Source organism: Pelodiscus sinensis, chromosome 9, assembly GCF_052426305.1.
Source record: "Pelodiscus sinensis isolate ZL-2025 chromosome 9, ASM5242630v1, whole genome shotgun sequence".
NCBI lineage: Eukaryota > Metazoa > Chordata > Testudines > Trionychidae > Pelodiscus > Pelodiscus sinensis.
Window position 1 is genome coordinate 63,361,614 of NC_143060.1, and position 19,603 is coordinate 63,381,216.

General features: G+C 62.9%; 1 protein-coding gene across 1 annotated transcript in view; it reads right to left on the reverse strand.

Moving 5' to 3' along the window:
- PAPPA2 (pappalysin 2) overlaps nucleotides 1-18,644 on the reverse strand; it is a 146,260-nt gene extending 127,616 nt beyond the window's left edge. Inside the window, exons 1-2 of the mRNA XM_075936896.2 lie at nucleotides 17,520-18,644; nucleotides 4,232-5,294 (exon numbers count right to left, since the gene is read on the reverse strand). Of these exons, the coding sequence (XP_075793011.2) occupies nucleotides 4,232-5,294; nucleotides 17,520-18,039 (1,583 nt within the window). The 5' untranslated portion in view covers nucleotides 18,040-18,644. The remainder of the gene's footprint in view (nucleotides 1-4,231; nucleotides 5,295-17,519) is intronic.
- Nucleotides 18,645-19,603: the final 959 nt, after the last annotated feature.

Here is a 19,603-nt window from a genome sequence, read left to right on the forward strand (position 1 = left end):
ACCAGGCAGCCTGGGTCCCTTCCGGGCCAGGGCCCTCCCTGGGCTCAGCTCCCAGCTGACTCAGAGAGCAGGCGGCTTGGGATGTGGTTGTGTTACTGACGCAGGGAGATCCGTGCAAGCGTCTGTGTCCTCCCTTCGCCCACCCAGCGGCTCGGGCTGCCTGGATTCCCCCCCACGATCGCCAACAGCCCGCCTGTCGCTGGGGAGACACCGGGCCATGCCCTCTAGCAGGGCATCCCCGTGTTCTCCGAGAGAGAGCACGTTTGTCTCCGACCCCAGGGAGCCCACCGGGGCCAGCGTCACTGCAGGTGCCATTAAGAGGCTCGAGAGCGACATAGTAAAGTGAAGACACTTGAAAGGGGCTTGATTTGCCGGGGACACGGTCTGAAAATCCATATCCCCCTTTTCAGGGGTCTCCCCCCAGATCCCAAGAAGCGTAGCCCCCCAAATCCGCCCGACACGTTTGCCAACATCGGTCCTATTGATACACGGAGGCCAGGATTCCCCACCCGCTGGCCTCTTGCAGTCCGTCCCCCCGCGCAGCAGCAGCATGCTGGGCAGCCGGCGACAGCGTCTTACGCCCGTTTGGCACCACCGGGACGGCCACTAGCAAAGGGAGGGCGGCGAGAGCCAAGCCCACGCCGTATCGCAAAGGGGCAGGCTCGCGCTCGCGCCCCCTCGCGCTCTCCTGCAGTTAGGGGCCCCGAGGCACACCCCGGTGGGAAGATGCGACTGACTCCCTCCAAGCGCCACGGTTCGGTGGAATAGGGCCTGCCCCTCCTGTGGAAAAGTCCTGTGCTCAACTCCTGGGGCCCACGCACAGCGGGAGAGGGGTAAGAGCTGCTGCCCTGCACACGAGGCAAAGGGAAGCGTGCTGTGTAGCTCGGCGCACGGCTCTCCCCGGGACTGAGGACAGACTTTGATGGGCCTGGGGGGAAAGGGGAGGGGAGGGCGGCTCTGGGTGCCCAGAAGGGTTGGAGCCTTGCGTGGAAGGGGAGGAGCTATTGGCGGCCTGGTTCTCCCTCACACCTGCACAGCTGCCGCCCCTGAACCCAACAGCGGCCCCTAGTGGTGCCCAGTGGGAGAGGCGGGGGTCTTGGGGTGATGCCCACCATGTCTGCACCCATCCCCTGATTCTCCCCAGCGCCGGGGCCGGCGCTGCAGCCTCCAGCAGGGCCAGGAGCCGCGCCTCCCCCTCTCCGGGAACGCAGGCCCCGCTGGGCACGCTGCCGGCGCAGTGCGAACAATTCAGAGCCATGACGGCAGGCGTGATTAATGGCCCCGCTCCCGCGCTGGCACAGCCCGAGTGCCCCGCGGACACAGCTGGAACGAGGCGCCTCTTGCAGCGTGATTGATGGGGTTGAACTGAGCAGGCGGGCTGGCAGGAGGAGGAGGAGGAGGCGCTGCCACAAACACAGATCCGCAAGGGGGCCACGGGGCATGTGCACGGGCAGCCCTGGCCTCTTGGGTGTCCGGGATCTGGGCAGATCCCCGGGGCCGGGCCGGGTCCCCCGGCCTTTGGCACAAGAGGGAGCAAACCCCACCCTGCGGATGAAAAGCCAGGGGATGGGCTCCACCGCCCCTTCCAGAGCCAAAATGGGGGAGATGCTGGAAAACCAGGTGCCGTGTCTCCACGCACAGCGGGGGCCGGGCCGTCTCCCCGTGCGCTGGCGGTGTTCAGAGGCACCACGCTGCTAAGAACGCGCTTAGACCGGACTGAATGCCTGGGAGCTGCCGCCTGCGTCCATCTCCCCCTTCCCTCTCTCTCCACAACCGCACGGTTGTATTGGGAGCCTCGGTGGGAACCGGCAGGCAGACGCGAGGCAGCAAGTAGCGGGATGTGCTGGCCTCGAACACAATGGGCTCCGTCCGGCCCAACAGGCACGGTCCGGCGGCACCAGGCGGGACCACGGTGGGGGGTTAAAGAGGACCAAAGGCGTTGGCTGTTCTGCCCGTTCCCATACACCCAGCTGAGTGTGCAGCTCAGAGCGCGCGGCAGGAAGGGGGCACACCCCCGGGCAGAAGGAACGGAGGGTCTCTAGCCGAGAGGCAGGGTTACGAGGTGCAGGCTGCGCCTCTCCAAAGCAGGACCCCCTGGTTGGCAATACCCACGGACCAAGAGTCCCAGGGGAGAGCTGGTGGGGGGGAGCCCTGAGGGCTGGCATGGCGGTGAGCTGCCAGGAGCCCCGCGAGCAGCCCAACGGGGCTGCCTCGAGTGGGGGAGCAGGAAGCCCAGCCCACGGTCCAGGGGTTGCCAGATATGGTCTCCCCTAGTCCAGCAAAATCCTTCTCCCGGGGCAGTCAGGTCCTGACGGCTCCGGACCAGGGAGGTCCAAGCAAGGAATCTCCCGGGCTTCACCCTAATTGTCCTACGGGTCGCCCAGAGCTTGCTCATGACAGAAGCTTCTCTTGAGTTTCTGAAAGGGAACGGCTGCAACTCGGCGGCGCGTGGACGCATCCCCGCTTTAACCCTGGGAATCCTGCACCGCCCGGCCCGGCGTGCCACGTCCGCAGGCCGCTGAGCACAGGGGTTTGCTCTGGCGTGAGCGCGAAGCGCCAGCGCGCCGGGGGGAGCGACTGAGGCGCCCGAACGTGGCTGAGAGTCCCAATGTCAGGGGGACTCTTCTGCCCGAGGCCACGCCCCTTCTGCCCAAGACCACGCCCCTTCCAGGAGTGCAGAGCCCCTCCCCCCCCACCTTGCCCAGGGGCCCAGCAATTCTATCACCCCCCCCGCCAGAGCCCATCTATCACAAAGGTAAACTCTCCTCAGCAGCATGGCCGACAGCAGGCCTGACGCAAGCCCCGTCTCCCGCCCACCGCTCCGGTGCCGGTGCCAGCTCCCTGCGGCCTGCCCAGGGACCCTTCCCCCCTCCTGGCACTAAAACAGGCACGTTCTTATCATAAAAAGCAAATGCGGGGCCGGGGGGGGGACTGAGCCATCACTGAGTCTGCGTATGCCTTGCATCTCCCTCTGCTCGCCTTCCCCCCCCCGGCAGCGCCTCCTAGGCCAGTCCTGCCAGCTGCAAAATTCACAGTGGGTGGCTTTCGCGGGGGACAAACGTCCCACGGGAACCGGGAAATGCATTTCGTTTCTACACACCTCGGATGGGAGACCAGGGGAGCAGAGAGTCGACCAACGTAGCGTCAGGTTAGAGCGCTCATCTGCTTCCAGAACCCGCGAGCCAGGCCCACCGGAGCCGTCCGGCTCCCTGGTGTCGCTGCGGCTGCTGCACCAGTATGGCACACGGGCCACCGGAGCGCACCGTGAACCTGTCTGTGCTGGCTATGGGCGCAGCGGGGGTAATACGGGGGGGGGGGCTGGGTCGTGCAGACACCTCTCCATCAATCCCCTGTCGGGGTGGTTCAAAGCCTCACGCTGCCAGTCATCTGCAGCCTCCCGGTGAAGTGTTTGCAGGGCCATTGCCTCCGTTAAAAAAAATACAGAAATACAAGACGTGGGGGCGGGATGCATAGGAGTCAGAGAATTACCCGCCCCGGAAGGGACCTCGAGAGGTCAAGTCCAGTCCCCTGCCCCCACAGCAGCACCAAGCCCCGTCTAGACCATCCCTGACAGGGGTCTGTCCAACTCGCTCTTAAGCGTCTCCACCGAGGGAGATTCCACAGCCTCCCCCGGCTCGTGATCCAGTGGTCCCCCAGCCTGGCAGTCAGGACGCGTTTCCTGACGTCCACGCGAGAGGGAATGCGACTCTTCCAGACTTCAGAGCGCCGCCGAAAAGCCAGGACTGGCACGAGGAAATTCCACCCTCCGGAAATGTCTGGCACCATCCCCCTGGTGCCCCATCCCCCAGCCCAGCCGGCCTTACCATGAGGCGCACGGAGGCGGCCCCTCACGTGCCAGACTGTGGGGGGGCACCACTCGGACCCAGAAAATCGAGACCTTTCAAAGTGCTGGCCCAAGCCAGGGGGCGTCATTTGGGCCGGGCCTGCCCCAGCTGGAGGGATGAGAGAGTCCAACTCCCCCTCATCCCTCGGGGGTTTCCCACCTGCAAGCGGCACAAGGGCCGGATCTCGTGGCTCAGCCCAGCACCGCTGAGAGCCACGGTGGAGCTGTCAGGACTCAGGTGCAGGGGCGTGAACTGGGCTAGTGACGGGACAGCGGTGCCAGCGGGCGTGGGGGGAGCCTAGCAGGGGAGCTGCCTTGCCTGCACTCCGCAGGGCTGTGCGAGAGACGCCCCCGCCCCATCCCATCCCGCCCGGCCCCTTTGCCTACCGGTAGGGCGAGTCCGGGTCGAAGCAGGTCCTCTGGACGTCGGCGGCCGCGGGGTCGCAGCAGTCCCCGTCGTCGAAGTCGTCCAGCATGTTGTTGCACTCCATGTGGCAGACGCCGTCGCGCCGCTTCCAGGAGTAGCAGCGCCCCCGCAGGCGGCAGTCGCCCCCGTCGTAGCCGGTCCGCGGGTGCTCGCACTCGGGGTCGCAGTGGTCGTTGCCGATCTTGCTGGGCTCGCAGTGGGCCAGCACGGCGCGGTGGCGCAGGGTCGAGTTGTGCACCTCGTGCAGGCTCAGCTGCCAGCTGATGTTGTAGCGGGCGAAGGCCTCGCTCAGGGCCCGGTGCTGGCGCGCCACCTGCTCCCGGCTGACGGTGGGGTGCAGCCCCTGGTCGTCGCAGAGGTTGACCACCCGGTACCGCACCACCTTCTCGCCGCGCAGCGGCCAGTGCCCGTTGTAGTGGGAGATCAGCTCCACGTTGTCACAGGCCGTCTGCCCGCAGGCGGGGGGGACCCGCGGAGACAGCAGCTCCGGCTCCGGCACGTGGAGGGACTCCAGCTGCGGGTAACCCCCATCCTTGAAGGCCACCCACTGCTCCTCCAGGCGGGCAAAGCAGGTTTCAAGCACCGGGGGGGCCTCCCCGCCTTCGGCCCTGGCTAAGAAGCCCCGCTGCAGCCCAGCCTGAGGCAGCGCCACGCTCCAGAGCGCCAGGGACGCCAGGTGCCCGCGGAAGCCGTGCCCGTCCTCTGAACTGTCCCCGCCCAGAATCAGGCTGCGGCAGGAGGCCATAAAAGGGCTGTGCAGGGCGCCGGCCTGCTGGGCGCTGCTGCCCACCCGCACCCCGTCCAGGTAGAGCGCCATCCGCTGCCCGTCGTACGTGGCGGCCACGTGCGTCCAGGCGTCAAGCTGGTAGCGGCGGTGGCCGAGCACCACGGTGGCGCTCTTGGCCCGATCCGTCCGGAGCGAAAAGAAGAAGCGGGCGTCCTTCTTGCCGGGGCGCAGCAGCGTGCGGATGCCCAGCGCCCAGCCCTTGTCGCTGGCCGCGTGGGAGCAATTGTCAAACACACCTGCAGAAGGACAGAGCAGAGACGGGACTCGTAAAACGGAACCCTTGGGAAGCGAGACCCGCGAGACGAGACGGGAACGCGGTAGGTCACCGATTAACCGGTAAGCATCGCCTTACCTGCGTGCACACTGGGGTACCGGCCCCCAGTCCCGCTCCAACACCCTGCCCCGCCTGCAGCTCGGCGGGCGCATAACCCGTTAAACCTACAGTGGAACCCGTTAACAACTTACACGGCATTCTACATCCCAGAAGGCAGCCTGGGGAGGAGACGCGCGCGCTGGAACGGCTGCTGGGCCCCCCCGGTTTGGAGGCAGGAGGAGGAGGCCCCCTCGAGAGCACCCGTGGGGGAGCGGTTATGTGGGCGTGCGAAGTGGGGGAGGGAGCAGCGCTGCCCCACTGGGGAACCACGGAGCCAGGCTCCCCACGGCTTGCCGGGAAAAGGGCAGGCTACGTCCGCAGAGTCTCCTCCTCAACCCCCACGCTGCCGCTGGGGCCTGCTCTGGGAGCCAGAGGGCTCCATGCCCAGGTCCCTGTGGTCAGGCCGCAGCCATTCCACAGCACCCCCCCCCCCCCCGGGGGTTTCTCCCCCTCCGGCCCAGCGCAGCCCACGTCTCACAGCGGGCGGACGAGCTCACGGCGAGCAGCCCCCTCTCTGGAGACCTACACATGTGTCCCCCCCTCCCAGGCCCCCCGGGCATGACCTTCGCCCTTGGGGAGCGTTTCCAAGGGCTGCACGCCACACGCCCCCACACGGGGGCCCGAACGTGCCCAAGCCTGGCGCCGAGCCGCGGCCAGAGTCTCACGCCGCCCGGGTCACGACTTCCACTGACCGAGCCCCGCAGGCTGCAATCGCCTCGGAAGGGCCAGCGCTCCCCTGAAGACAGGGCCTACCTGGTGCGCGAGAGCCCTGGACTCGGCACACGGCATTGCGACTCAGAGCTGCCACTGGCAACACAGGCTTTGGGAACCTGTGGGGCTGGTCATAGGGATGCAACAGTGCAGTCAATGAACCGACTAACCGAAAAGCTTAGCGGTCGATGCTACAGACGACACGCCCCCCCCCCCCCCCCCCCCCCGCACGCTGCCAGTACATTTTTTAACAGCCTTGGCCAGCAGCCCAGCTCCGTCCCGGCTGCGCAGAGTCCAGGTCCTTCCCCCTCTGCGGCTCTGCATTTACCGTGTATTAGGAGCCAGGTGGGCAGGCAGCCCGGCTCAGTTCCGGCGTGCGCCAGTTTCTGGGAGCTTAGACCTCCCCCTGGACATGGGCTGCTGCCTCTGTATCAGTGCGGGGCGACAGGCAGCCGGTCTGCGAGGAAGCTGGTTTTTAAACAGGCTCCCCTCGCGGACCAGCTCCCGCCCGGCACCCCCGGTAGAGGAATCTGCGCGGAGCGACAGGGGGTTCCTGGGGAGCGAGGCTGGAGCACGCTGGCTGCCGACCGCACCCCCGGGACTACAGGATAGTCGAGTAACCGATAAGCATTCGTGAGGTTAATCGACCAGTCAATTAACCGATATTTTCCATCCCTAGTTGGTTAGAGAACCACCCACTGGTACTTCCCAGGCATGGGCGGTGGGTGTCATAGGCGGGTGGCTAAGCCTTCCCAAACTGCCAGACGTGCCCTTAAATACTGGTTAAGTGAATAACCAATACAGGGGCAGCAGCATGAGATGGCAGCAGCCTCTGTCGGGGGGGGGGGAGGGGGGGTCTGAGCTCCCGGACCTGATGTGAGCTGGACCCGAGCCAGGCCGCCTGCCTGCCAGGCTCCGAATACACTTTAAATGCAGAGCTGCAGCAGGGGTAGGTCCTGGACCCGGCATGAGCCAGAACCGAGCCACGCTGCTGGCCAGCCTGCTACAAAATGTCTTGGTGAGGGAGGAGGGAAATGCGAGTCGTCTACAGCATTAACCAAGAAGCTTTTGCTTATCGGTTAATTGACTGCCTAGCGTGGCTCTGCCCATTTTGCACCCTGAGAACCCTGCTCCTCTTCCCACCTTCGCTCAGCCTCTCCCCCAAAGCGGGGCAGGGAACGGGGACTGGGGCGAGGCTGGGTGGGTGGGTTGGCAAGCTGGGAGTCGGGGCAGCTGGGGCTCCTGCCCCGGTGGGGAGCACAGGCCTTCGGCAGGGAAGGGTGGGGCTGGGAGGGGGGCTAGTCACCCCGAACACGCGGTTGACACACCGCCCACGTTCCCAAGCCCTTAGCCGACCCAGCAAGCCTGCCTGGCGGGCGGGGAGGAGGTATTTAAAGCCGCGAGGCCGTCCGGAGAGCAACACCAGAAGCAATAACTCAAAACACATGTCATCTGTTTTTCTGCTGGGGGAAGGGGCAGGGAGAGGGAGTCTAGATTGAAAACACAAACGCAAGTGACCCTGACCTGAGGCAGGAGAACAGGCCTGCGGGCCCCGGAGCTGTCTGCAGAAGCCATTAGCAGGTGGAAGGGACGGCGAGGGGAGGGGGACCTGACGGGAGACGAGGACGGGGAGGGAGCCAAGGGGGAAAGGGAGGGGAGGAGGACGCGCGAGTCTGCAGCGAGCGAGCTGGCTTTGAGCGGCGCGCCGGACAGCGTTCCGCTGGGGCCGGATTGGACGCCAAGCGTTTTATCTGCAGGACAAAGCTTTTAAGAATTAGAACACAGCAACCCCGAGCAAAAGGGAGTCCTCCAGGAATTGTTTCCCTCACAGCTTCGAGGCAGATTTATAGCTTTCCTTTACGCTCTAGTTTTCTCCTCAGGCATGCACTCAACATGGGTGGGCCAGGGTAGGAGAGGGAAAGGAGGACGCATTCCCCTTCCCTGGCCCTGGTTCAGCCCAGACAGGTGCGAGACAAGCCACCTGTACAATGCAGCCAATCTGGCGAGGGGACGTCTGGGCGGGCAGCACAGCGGAGTCTCCAAGTCTTCTACATCTTCCTCGGTAGAATTCATTTTCAGGGGGTTACTCTAGCGATGGGTTTGGCCTACCCTTCCATGCGTTCGGCGGAGGGGGTAATTTTCACAAGTGCCTACGTGATTGAGGCACGTATATCCTATTGAGAATTAGCCTCCCAAGGGCGTACATCGCTTTTGGAAATGGGACTCAGGGCCAGCTCTCTAAAGGTACGTAAGCACCTAATGGCATTTTCAAAAGTGTCCAGGCTCCTAACACCCACAGAAATCAATAGATGCCTGTAAAAAAATTAACAAATTAAGCTAGGAACCTAAATACCTCCAAAGAGCTGGCCCTTCGGCACTCTGAAACCGGCACGCTTTGTGTTTCAAAACCAACTTCAATTAAACCGGCGCAACTCTCTCCAGCACACAGGGTCTTCAATCCGAGCTCAAAGAGATTTAGCCAAAGAGGCACAAACCCCTGTGTGGACACGTTCAGTTTTGTACAAAGCAGGCTAGTGTCGGTTTGGCTTCAACCCATTCCCAGTCGGTCTAATTGTGGTTTCAGACTGCTCCCCATCACCAGACCGAGCCGGTGTTAACGGACCTGAGCTAAAGTGTAATTAGCCTGATCTACACAGACATCAGTGTGTCCACACAGCTCTTTTGCACCAGTTTAACTAAACCGGTTTAAAAAAAAAAATCACACCTGAAAATGAAGCCACTTTCTCGTGTAGACAAGTGTGGCCGAGATGTGCCGCAGACCCCTTTCAAGCGTTCACACAATCCGAGGCACCCAGACTCACGGCTCCCTTTTCACAGTGTTGCACCTCATCTCGGCCTTCCACCACATGGCAGCAGGATGGAATTCAAACCGCCTCGGAACCCAGCCGGCGGCACTTCCAGAGCTCCCTCTTCTGCTCTGTACCAGAAAGCAGCTCCCTATGTGCGAAGGTCTTGGCTCCACACAGACGTTGCCCTGGCTTGACTTAAATCGGTTTAGATAAACCAGCCCTGGTCTGTGCTAGGAAACTAGGGCAGTAGAACTCCCTCAGCAACCCAGTCGACCCCAGATGGAGAGCGCTAGGTCCGTAGGAGAATTCTCCCATCCACCCAGCTCTGGCTCGGGGGTGGATTACCTACGCCAACGGGAGGCAGCGTCCTCACTGAAGCGCTACAGCTGCAAGGGTGCTGCCGTAGTAGTTTGTGTGTGCAGACAAGCCTTTCGTGAAACTGACATAATCCTCTATGTGGGGGCACTTAATAGCCTCTTAAATCCGGCTTGTATCCATTTCCCTGCGGCTTGTCATTTACATGTCTTCTAGCTGTCTATTTCAGAGTGCGCCCGTCTGTCGGTCGGCCAGGCTGTTTGTTCAAGAATTCCTCCGATACAATAAGATTGGGGGCCCAACATTTGACAGGCAGCTTCCTCTTATCTTAACGGAAAGCAAGGTCGGGGTTTGGTTGTGCCAGGACAACCAGAAGCCCAGGAAAAGGATGGTTTGCCAGAGCATGCGAAGGGAGGGCTGCTGTTCCCAGGGATGGTGCTTGGTCCTGCCATGGGGCAGGGGACTGCACTCGATGACCTCTCAAGGTCCCTTCCAGTTCTATGAGCTAGATATATCTCCATAAAAAATATATATATATGAATGAAAGTGGTCACTGGGGGCCGCAAGCCCTCAGGGGAGAGCTATCCTGCAGAGTGTCCACTGGGGGCAGTCGTACCACCAAAGTGGGCAGTCATTTTTTGCCGGAGGCCACTTCGGAAATTTTTGAAGTGGCCCCCGGCCACACGGAAAGGGGCGGGGCCTCGAGCAGAAGGGGCGGGGTCAAGACGTTTCCAGGTTCCCCTCCCCCTGACAACGATTGGTCGGGGGCGGAGGGAGGGCCTTTGCCCCCACCCCAAGTTCCCATGCCCCTGGCGTGGGAGGAGACGTCCCTCGCTCCCCTGGCCCTAGGCCAATTAGGCCTCCTCCGCTCTCCCCCACCCTGCGAGCAGCGTGCGGCGCTTCCGAGCCACACGTCCTCCTGGGAGGGAAGGAGGCTTCACACGCTCCCATGCCCCCAGGTCCTAATTGGACCAGCAGGGCCTCCGCGGGCCAGATCCACCTGCTTGGCGGGCCGGATCCAGCCTGAGGAGGCCCTTTTGCCCACCCCGACCAAAGGAGTGGCCGGCTGGGCTGGAGTTCTGCCATCTTGCCTGCGAGCAAACCGAGTGCGAATCTCTTCTGCCCCAAACCCTCGCCCCCGCCCCAGCCCTTGGCCACAGCACCAGGGGGAGGAGGAGAGAACAGCCCCACGGTGGCCTGAGGGGTGGGAAGAGACACAGGCCCCTGGCCCCCAGCCTCCTGCGCACCCACCCCCGCATATCCCCCAGGCCCTGCCCTGAAGGATCCAGGCAACGCTGGCTAAGTCTGCTAGTTACCCATAATTTGTGGGTGCAGGCCCAATCCATCCAAGCCAGGCTTAAACCGATTTCAAAGCGTCCACACAAGGGCGCACTGGCGCCATTCGCCTGGTTTGCAGCGCCGCCCCGAAACTCGCAACGGTCCACGTCGCTCCACCTCCCGACCAACACGTCTCAAGTGCGCCGCGCCCTCCGCCATTCCGCCTGTGGCGCGTCCGGCCCGGCCATCACCGCAGCCCCTCGGCATTAGGGACACAGGGGAGCGCCCCCACAATCACACCTTGCCGGACGGGCAGCCTGCGGTCTCCTCTATAGCAGGGAGACCAGTGCCCAGAGATGGAGGAGCGGCAGGAGCCGCTCCTCTCGACCCTCTGGAACATGCCCAAGGGGAACAGACAGAACCAGGTTAACATGACTCCACATTCCTGCCAGGGCTCATAAACAAGCCAGCCTAGCGATCGGCTCTGCCAATACCTCACATGCGCCCCAGCCGCAGGGATGTTCCTTGCGTGCTCAGGTCGCCGGCGGCCGTGCAAAGCCCACACCTCCTGTCATCGCACGTCCATCCCGGCCGGGCGAGACGCCCGCCCAGCGGCGCTGCCCTTGCACGGGGCCAGCAGGGCTCTCAGCAAAGGCAGGGAATCGCGTGACCCACGTTTCGGAGGCGCTGACATGGAGAATTACAGCTTAGACTATAATCCACCGCAGCTGCCGGGCGTGAGGCTCTCAAGAACTGGTACAGTTAGAGAAGGGGAACCGAAGCTGCTATTTGCAGAACTGCTAACCCAGGCTAACCCTAGACCCGGGTCGCAGAGGGGACAGGGCGAGGCAGATGTATTGGGCTATTCCACGGCACAAGGGACGAGGTGAAGTAGGAACGCCCTGGGCAGGTGGGAAAATAGAGCCGAGCGCTAGGAACGCTGCCTAAGACAGAGAGAAGAATTAACAGACCTAAGAGCAACAACGGGGAGAGAGAAGGATCTTCACCCCCCAGGGGAGGTATTCTCGGGAGGAGGAATGCCTGAATGCCGGACAGTCAGGCGAGGCAGCGGTGACGGGCAGAGACTAGCACTGGCTAATGAAAGGGGGCCGGGGATGGGGCCCAGAGGGCTGAGTGAGGCAGGGAGAGCGAGCAGGGAGTGCCGGGTTTCAGGAGGATCGGGGAAGGAGGAGACGGCAGAATCCAAAGGCAACGGGGGAGTCTTTTGCGGCCACCAAAGCCAGACCTGCGAGCAGAGGAGGGGCGGCTGGGAGCCGTGTCCGTGGGGACGGCGGAGAGGCAATAAGCAGGCACCGACATCCGGAGCGATGCCTGGGCAGGGGGAGCGGATCAGGACAGCGAGGGAGAGTGGGTGGCCCTGCCTGTGTCTTCGCTGGCAGAGCCCCTCCCGCCCCGCAGCCGCGAGAGAGGTGCCGGCAGGACGGCACGAAGACAGAAGGGCGCAGAGCCGCTTGAGCATGGAGCCGCAAGGCGGAAGGGAGAGGGGCAGGGGGGGGGAACCTTTTTAGGGGCGGGGGCCGCTGACCAGGGATGTAAGCGGGTTCCCCGCAGGCGGCTCTTACTACATTTCAAAGGCAGAGGCTCAGCGGGGATAGCAAGTGCCCTGCCCCCGCTTCTAGATTAGTTGCTTAATTGAAATTGAACATCCCTACTGCTGACCCCGGGGGGAATCACACGAATCGGGGGCCACACACAAGAGAGAAGTAAACAAACAAAACCAACCTGACTGAGAAGGAGAAATACCCTCCCCACATTGCCCTCATGCACCGGAGCCTAGGGGGCCAGGCTAGTAGGTTTGTGTGCTCCCGCCCCATGATGGGGAGCTGACCCCGGCTGGAGAAGGGAAGCTGTCAGCTGGGGCGGCAGTGCCGGGAGGAGCCGGGGCTGCGCTGCGGGCAGGGTCACGTGCAGGGGAGCGGAGCCTCGCTGGGGTGGGACCGGCCGTGGTGGGATGGGCCGGGGCTGTGAGCGCCGAGCGGCCCAGCTCCGGCTCCGGCACATCGTCTGGGCTGCGGGGACTTCTGGGGACCGATCGCAGCAAACTCCAGCCCTGCAGATGGGAAGGCGAGGATAGCTGCAAGGTAGGCGAGGGGGAAAACAGGGGGAAGGGTGGGAGAGGAAGGGGCTTGTGCTGATGGGAGGGGGGCAGGTCAGGAGAAGAAAGGGGAAGGCACCACGGGAGGGGTGCAGGAGAGACAAATGCCAGGGGGCCAAGTGGAGACAATGAGGGAAAGGGCAGGAGGGGAGGTGTCAGTGGGAGGGGGGACAGGGTGATGCTGGGAGAGGAGAGGAGAGGGGAAGGGCATTGGGGGCTGGAGGGGGGAGGTGCTGGGAGAAGGCTTGAAAGAAGGGGTGGGAATGGAGCAAGTCATGTGTGAGGGCACAGGGGGGCGGGAGGAGAGAGTGGTGAGGGGGTGGGCATCAGGGAAAAAGAGGGAAAAGGGGGCGGGGGCAGTAAGGGAAGGGGGAGGCACCAGGAGGGTGCAGGGCTAAGGGAAGGTGCAGGTGCTAGGGGATTCTGGGGTGAAGCAGAAGGGCAGAGACCCGCAGGGGAGGGACCAGCACAGAGGAGAGAGGCAGGGCGGGTGTGTAGAGGGAGGTGTTAGGAGAGGGGATGAGGAGGGGTAGCTCACATGATCAGAGTGGGGCACTGGAGGAGTGGGCACAGGGGGGAGAGAGGGCTGGTGGAGGGGGGCAGGTCGCAGCAGGGCTGAGGGCAGTGAGAAGGGCAGGAGTCAGGACAGCAGGGGAGGGTGAGGGGTTGGGGGGCGGCAGGCACCAGGGGAGCTGATGGAGCAAGGGGAGGAGACATGGCAGCAGAGGGAAAAGGTCGAGGTTTATAAGATATTTGTTAATAACGTGGGTGCCACAGGGGCACATCCAAACAAGCCGCATGAACTCAGGACTGGGGCACAACACAACATTCATTTTGCTCACGGGAGAAAACTCTCCGAGGGAGTCCGAGGGAACACTTCCCCAGCCTCTTCGTCACACACATGGGGTTAATGCAACTGCAGGAGAGCTGCACGTGGGGAGTTTGGTGGGGGCCAATCTGGTAGGAGGATGGTGGGAAAAGTCCTTGAGGATGAGGGGTCACATGACACCTTTTACTTTTGGTCATGTGTCCATCTTGCCCTGAGTGTTGCCTCCAAAGGTGTGGCTAATGGGGAGTCAGGGGCGTGGCTAATGGGGGTCAAAGTACATTTAAAAACAATTCTTTGGGTGCACCCCCTAATGAAATGTGCTGTCCACGCCTAGGACAGGAAGCAGTGGAGCATGTAACAGCAGGGCTGGGTCCTAGAGAGAGCCGAATGCACAGCCTGAGGGAGGGGATTGGCTGCTGGGGTCTCCGGGAAGGAGAGGGAGTAGGGGTGGAAGAGCAAGTCAGTCATCGGGGGACCAGTTTAATAATCTCGCGTAGGGCACCATAAAGCCTAAGGACAGCCCTGCCGAGGACCCCTTCCGAGGAGTCTGCAACCGCCGTATTCGATTCCTGCTGCACGGCGTCTCTCTTCCCCTCCTCGCCGCTCCCCCGGCGGCGGCTGCCGCAGCAAAGACTCCGGGGGAACGGCGAGCGCTTGCCAGGTCAGCGAGGGGAAAAAAAGACATGCCCGCTGCTTCTCCTTTAAGTGACGTTTCCGTTGGCAGGGGGGATCCTCCAGTGCTAAGGCGACGAGGAGTCCTGTGGCACCTTATAGACTCACTGAAGTGTAGGAGCATAAGCTTTCGTGGGCAAAGACCCACTTCGTCAGATGCATGTAGTTGGTCTTTGCCCACGAAAGCTTATGCTCCTACACTTCAGTGAGTCTATAAGGTGCCACAGGACTCCTCGTCGCTTTTGCAGATTCAGACTAACACGGCTACCCCTCTGATACTTGCCTCCAGTGCTAAGGTGAGCTTAGGGCAGATGCGGGAGACCAGACAGGGCGGAGGAACACCCGCAAGATCAAACCGGGAGAGGCCAAGCAGACAAGTCTCCTTGGCCCCTGCATTTGAACCCCCCGTCGATGCCGTCACTGCCATTCCCCCCTCGGCCCCGTACCGTGCCAGCTGGCTGGCCTGCATAGACAGACACGAATCTCCCCCGGCAGATCGAAAGCAAACCCCGCCCACCGCACCAGCCTGGCCTCAGAGAGCGGCTCGTTCCGCCACAGCCGGCTGTTTGGAGCCAGCTCTCCCCTTGTCCTTCCAACGTCTGAGCCGCCCCGGGTGGCCTGGCTCTCGGAGTGGCGGAGCGTCCAGACACGGCGGCGCGCTGGCCGGCGGCCCCAGAAGACGCCGCACCGTGCAACGTGACTCCCCTGCCCTGCTAGAAGGGCTGTGTCCGGAGCAGGGCAGCGGCAGGGTGCTGGAGGAGGTGAGGAAAGCCGGCCTAGCCACCACGCACCTGCTCTGTTGGAAACTAAAGGCCTTGTGGTCTCCAAAGGGGGCGGGTCAGCACCTTTCTCCAGGGCTCCCTTCATCCGTGGGACACAAGGACTCTTGAAACGGTTGCCAGACAAAGCTCCTCCCCTCTTGCCCCCAGAACACCTCTCGCTAGCTGGCGAGCAAGGCCCGGCCCAGCCCGGCGGGAAGTCACAGCTCTGCCCAGGTGCAGGCAGAGGTCCTAACCAAGCCATCTGGCTACCTTTGTGCACAGCAATAGTGCCACCCTGTGGCCAGCGGACACGTCTTCCCTGCAGCCAGCTCTCCCCGGGGGTTCGCTGGACAAATACCAGGAGGGACGTTGCTGCTCGGTTCTGCTGAACGGCACGAAACCAGGGAGCCCTGCCAAGGGAGCCCAGGAACGTGGCCAACTCAAGTGGGAAAAATGGGACGCCCTCCCCCACCCCGGCCTGCAGAACAGCAGCAGGTGCCGGGACGGGGGTTAAAGGAGCCGTATGAGCTCGAGATATGCTTATTCGCCGCCAAAGAAGCCTTTTCATTGCTCTTACTCTCTCTAGCCCTGAGCCAGACAACAAAAGGAAACACAGAAACTAGCGCACTGTTTGGAGTCCGTCCAGATTTCGGTGTGAACTTCACCGGAGCTCAGTGGTGTTTGTGGCAAGAGGGGAGTGGTCTCGGACACATTTCTAATGACAGCACACAGGTAGCTCATTCAGGGCATCTCTCAGCGATGGCCAGTGCCTGGGTTCGATTAGCCCAACACGTCACGGTCACGTGGTCCGTCCCGTGCCCCGACTCAGACAAAACACGGCAGCACCGCAAGGTGGAAATGAGGTGAGATTCATTTCCTGCACATACATATTATTCTGCATGTGTTCCTAAATGGCAATTTTTTTTCAATAATAACGAGAGTCATAAAACCAGATGAGTAGGTAAGAAAGGTCAACGTGGTCGGAACTTAATAAGGACAAGTGGAACAGTCTGGCCACAATGGAAATTGAGCCCAACCTTCACCCAAAACTGCTTAGAAGCTCAAAAAAATCTCAGTTTGATTAACCTTCCCAGCCATTAGTCCTCCCCTGCCCCTGTGTCCTTCCTCATGTGACCCCCCCACCCCACACACCCCGTTCAGTGCTGGAATTTCCAAAATACCAGGAGGAAGGTTGGACTCAGTGTTTCCGGCCTGACTGGAAGGGAGACGTTACCAAATCTTCGGAGAGACCTTGTGACTTCTCAACCAATGTTGCAGACTCAAGAGATCGGCACAAGGTGTGGAGCAGAGGTGGGGAACCTCAGGCCCAGAGGCCGGAAGAGGCCCCTTGCATGCCTGGATCTGACCCCTACTGCGGGGCTGCAGCACACAAGATCTACTAAATCAACTAGGTGGGCTCCCCTAGGCTCTGGTGTTGGAGGGGACTGTGGGGGGCGTCTTTCTCCTTCTCAGTTGAGGGCCATGTCTTTTTTGTTTGTTTGTTTGTTTGGGGGTTTTTTGCTTCTCACTTGTGTACAGCCCCCGATTTTTCTGTGGGTCAGTGGCCCCAAACCCAAGAACGGTTCCCCTCCCCTGGTTTAGAGACACCGCCAACTTTTTTGGCACTTGTTGGAACTAAATTTGAACTCCAAACCAGATGGGGTTGACCCATCGTTTAAGATTAGGGACAGGCCTCAGATACCTGCGGGGCATGTCAGGTCCGCATGCTCCCGCTGACGCTTTGATGGGAAAGATTAATAACGTGTTTCCTGTTTCAAGGTAGCCCAGCATCCAGCTAGTATCTGCCAGGTGTTTATCCCATAAGAACATACCTCCACTGATCAGTCCCAGATGCTGTTTTCTATGTAGCCCTGGTGCCAGGGGCACGCGAAGCAATTTTCAGATATGTATTACCCCCAAGGGTCTCCTCCAGGAAAGCTCCCAGACCACACAGAGATACCATCTGGAGCTAAATCTCTGAGCCCGACCCTGCTCCCCCATAGCCCTGCATTCACACCGGTGCAAAGCGCTACCGAACCGCAATGGTCCAGATCCACTTGGCACAGGGCCAAGGGGAATCAAGCCCAGAGGGGCCGACTCGAAACAAACGGAAACTCAGCTCCTTTAGTCACCGGCAGGCGGAGCTTCCAGGGGCTCTGCTGGACAGCCCTGGGCCTGGATCAGACTGCAGGGATTGTTTGACCGCCAACATGGCTTGGCTCACTCAATTGGATGCCTCTTCCAATCTTAAACCTCCCAGCACCTGCATCGTCTGGAGGCTCGTGGCTGGGGGGGGGGGGGGGGAGTTACCAAGGGGCAGAGGACGAGAGGGATTCATTAACCATGGGATCCCACCACTCCAGCGCAACAGCTGGACGCAAGCCGAGTCTCAGCCTGTGGCCCACTCTCTTCCCCAAGGGGCTGGGCTTTCCGAGCCAAGGGAGCCTGGTTCCAGCCCAGCCCTTTGCCTCCCATGCAGCCTCCGTCCCCGAGAGACTGTTCCCCTGGGGGGCCACACCCGCTGGCATATGGGAGCTCGTCTCAGGGCTTGGCGGCCACACGCCCCTCCCCAGGGCGCTGTCTGGCCCACGCTTACCTGCTATGATGGCCGGGTTGCTCTGTCCTCCCTCAGGCCTCACCCAGACCTCGATGGTGAACTGGGCGCTGGGGACCTCGGGCAGCACCTCGGGCCGCGCCAGCAGCTGCTCCCGGCTCCCGGGGAAGTAGAGGGCGAGGAGGCCGCCTGGAGGGGGCGAGCTGCGGCGCCGGGGGAGCTGGCGGGGCCGAGGCCTGGGGCGTGCGCGCTGCTGCGAGGCGTCCGGCTCTCCCCACGTGTCCTCCACGCTGCTGCGCTCCGCGCTGCGGGGGGCGCGGAGCCGCTCGGGCGCCGGGCCGCCGTCTGCGCTGCGTGCGCCCGGGTAGAGCGCCCGCGGGTGGCGCTGCGGGGCGGCCCTGGCTCGGCGGCGCTTGGTTCCCAGCCAGCATCGCTCCCCCTCCGGCGAGCCCGGGCCCTGGGCCCGCCCCAGCGCCTGCCAGCGGCGGGGCGCCCCGTCCGGCTCGGGGGCGGCAGCGCTGAGCACCCAGGCGGCCAGGAGCAGGGGTGTGGCCAGCAGCATGCTCCTGCGCGCCCGGGGAGAAGTGTCCGGCTGGGGTCCCCCGGCGGCGCGGGGGAGGGACTGGCCTGCCCGCCTGGAGCCCCTGCGCTTGGCCCGGCCTCTCCTGCGCCCGCCCCGCTCAGGTGCGCTCGGCTGGACAGCTGGGGCTCGCTCCGGTTCGCGCCCGCTGGCGCATCCTTCCCGGGCTCGCCTCACAAACTTCGCCTCGGCATCCCCGCGCAGGGCGCTGGCTACACCGCGGGACGGGCACCCCCCGGCACCATGGCCTCTCCACGGGGGGGCTGGCAGCGTGCGCGGCGCCCTAGCGCCTCGCTCCCACCCTGGGGGCTCGGGAAGGGGCGCTCCGCTCTGGGGGCTGCAGCTGGTCCGAGCGCCGTCCAGGTGCTGCCCGGCGCGGAGGTGCCGGGGAGATCTGCGCCCTCCTGGGCGGGGAGGCTCCTGCGAAGGAAGAGAGGCGAGGGGGGCGCGTGAGATGCGCGGATCGAGGCAGCCCGGCTCTCCCCCTCGCCCTGTTTGTTTGCTGGATTTTAAAGGGATGATGCCGAGTGATGTCCGAGCTCATAAATTCTGCGCATCACTCCCCCTCCCCCCCTTCGCGAAGCATCACCTCCTCCTGCCCCTCCCGCTTTCCCAGTCCATAACCGCCCGTCAATCATCCCCCCCCCCCCCCATTGGAGCGCGCAGAGACACTCAATTAACACCCTCGCATAACCCCCCCCTTTGCAGTTCCATTTAAGCCAGGCGGCTTGGCCACTGGCTTTCTTCCCGCTGGCTCTGGCGAGCCAAAGTGTTCTGCTGTGCTGGGGGGCGAATAGCCGTGCTCATTAATTAGTGTTAATAATGCATGGCCGAGAGCCCGCGGCGCTTCTCCGGGGGCAGCGATCTCTCCCTTCCTGGAAGGAAGGCGGCGGGCAAGGCGCGAAGTGGATGAGAGCGGGGACCAGACGGAGGGTTCACTTGGGGAACGGGGAAAGGAGTCTGCGATCGCCCTCTTTGGCCAGGGGCTTATTCCTAGGCACCGGCGCTGCCTCCCACTCCGTCCCTGGCGCCCTCAGGCGCCCACCTCTTCGCGACGTCCGCCCAGAGCTACAGGTAGCAAACCGGCGTGACTTCACTTCGCTGGGCAATGTAAACCCCCCTTTCCCGGCAGTAGTCGCGCCTAGGGCGCTGTGTTGACAACCTGTCCCTCTCCCAACCTGAGAGGTCTCTTCGCATTGGCTAGACACGAACCCGGGTCCCCTCCCCAGAAAATAAAAGACCTCGTGCCATTGAATGGGGCTCGCCAGAAGCGGCTGAACACGCGCTCCCGACACCGCGGCGCGATCCGGACTCTGCTGGGTCTTGCCTGGCGGTGGTCCGGGGTAGCTCCCCTCCCTGGTCCGGATCTCCGTGCTGTCTGATCCCGAGTGGGGGAAGGGCCGCGGAGTGGCGGGGCAGGAGGACGGGGCTCGGGGGAAGGGGATGGAGAAGGGCAGAGACAACCGGAGGAGCGAGAGAACCAGGTGCAAGCGGGGCCCGGCAGCTCCGCCTCCTGCCCAGAAGGGAGGCTTCCTAACCCACGCTG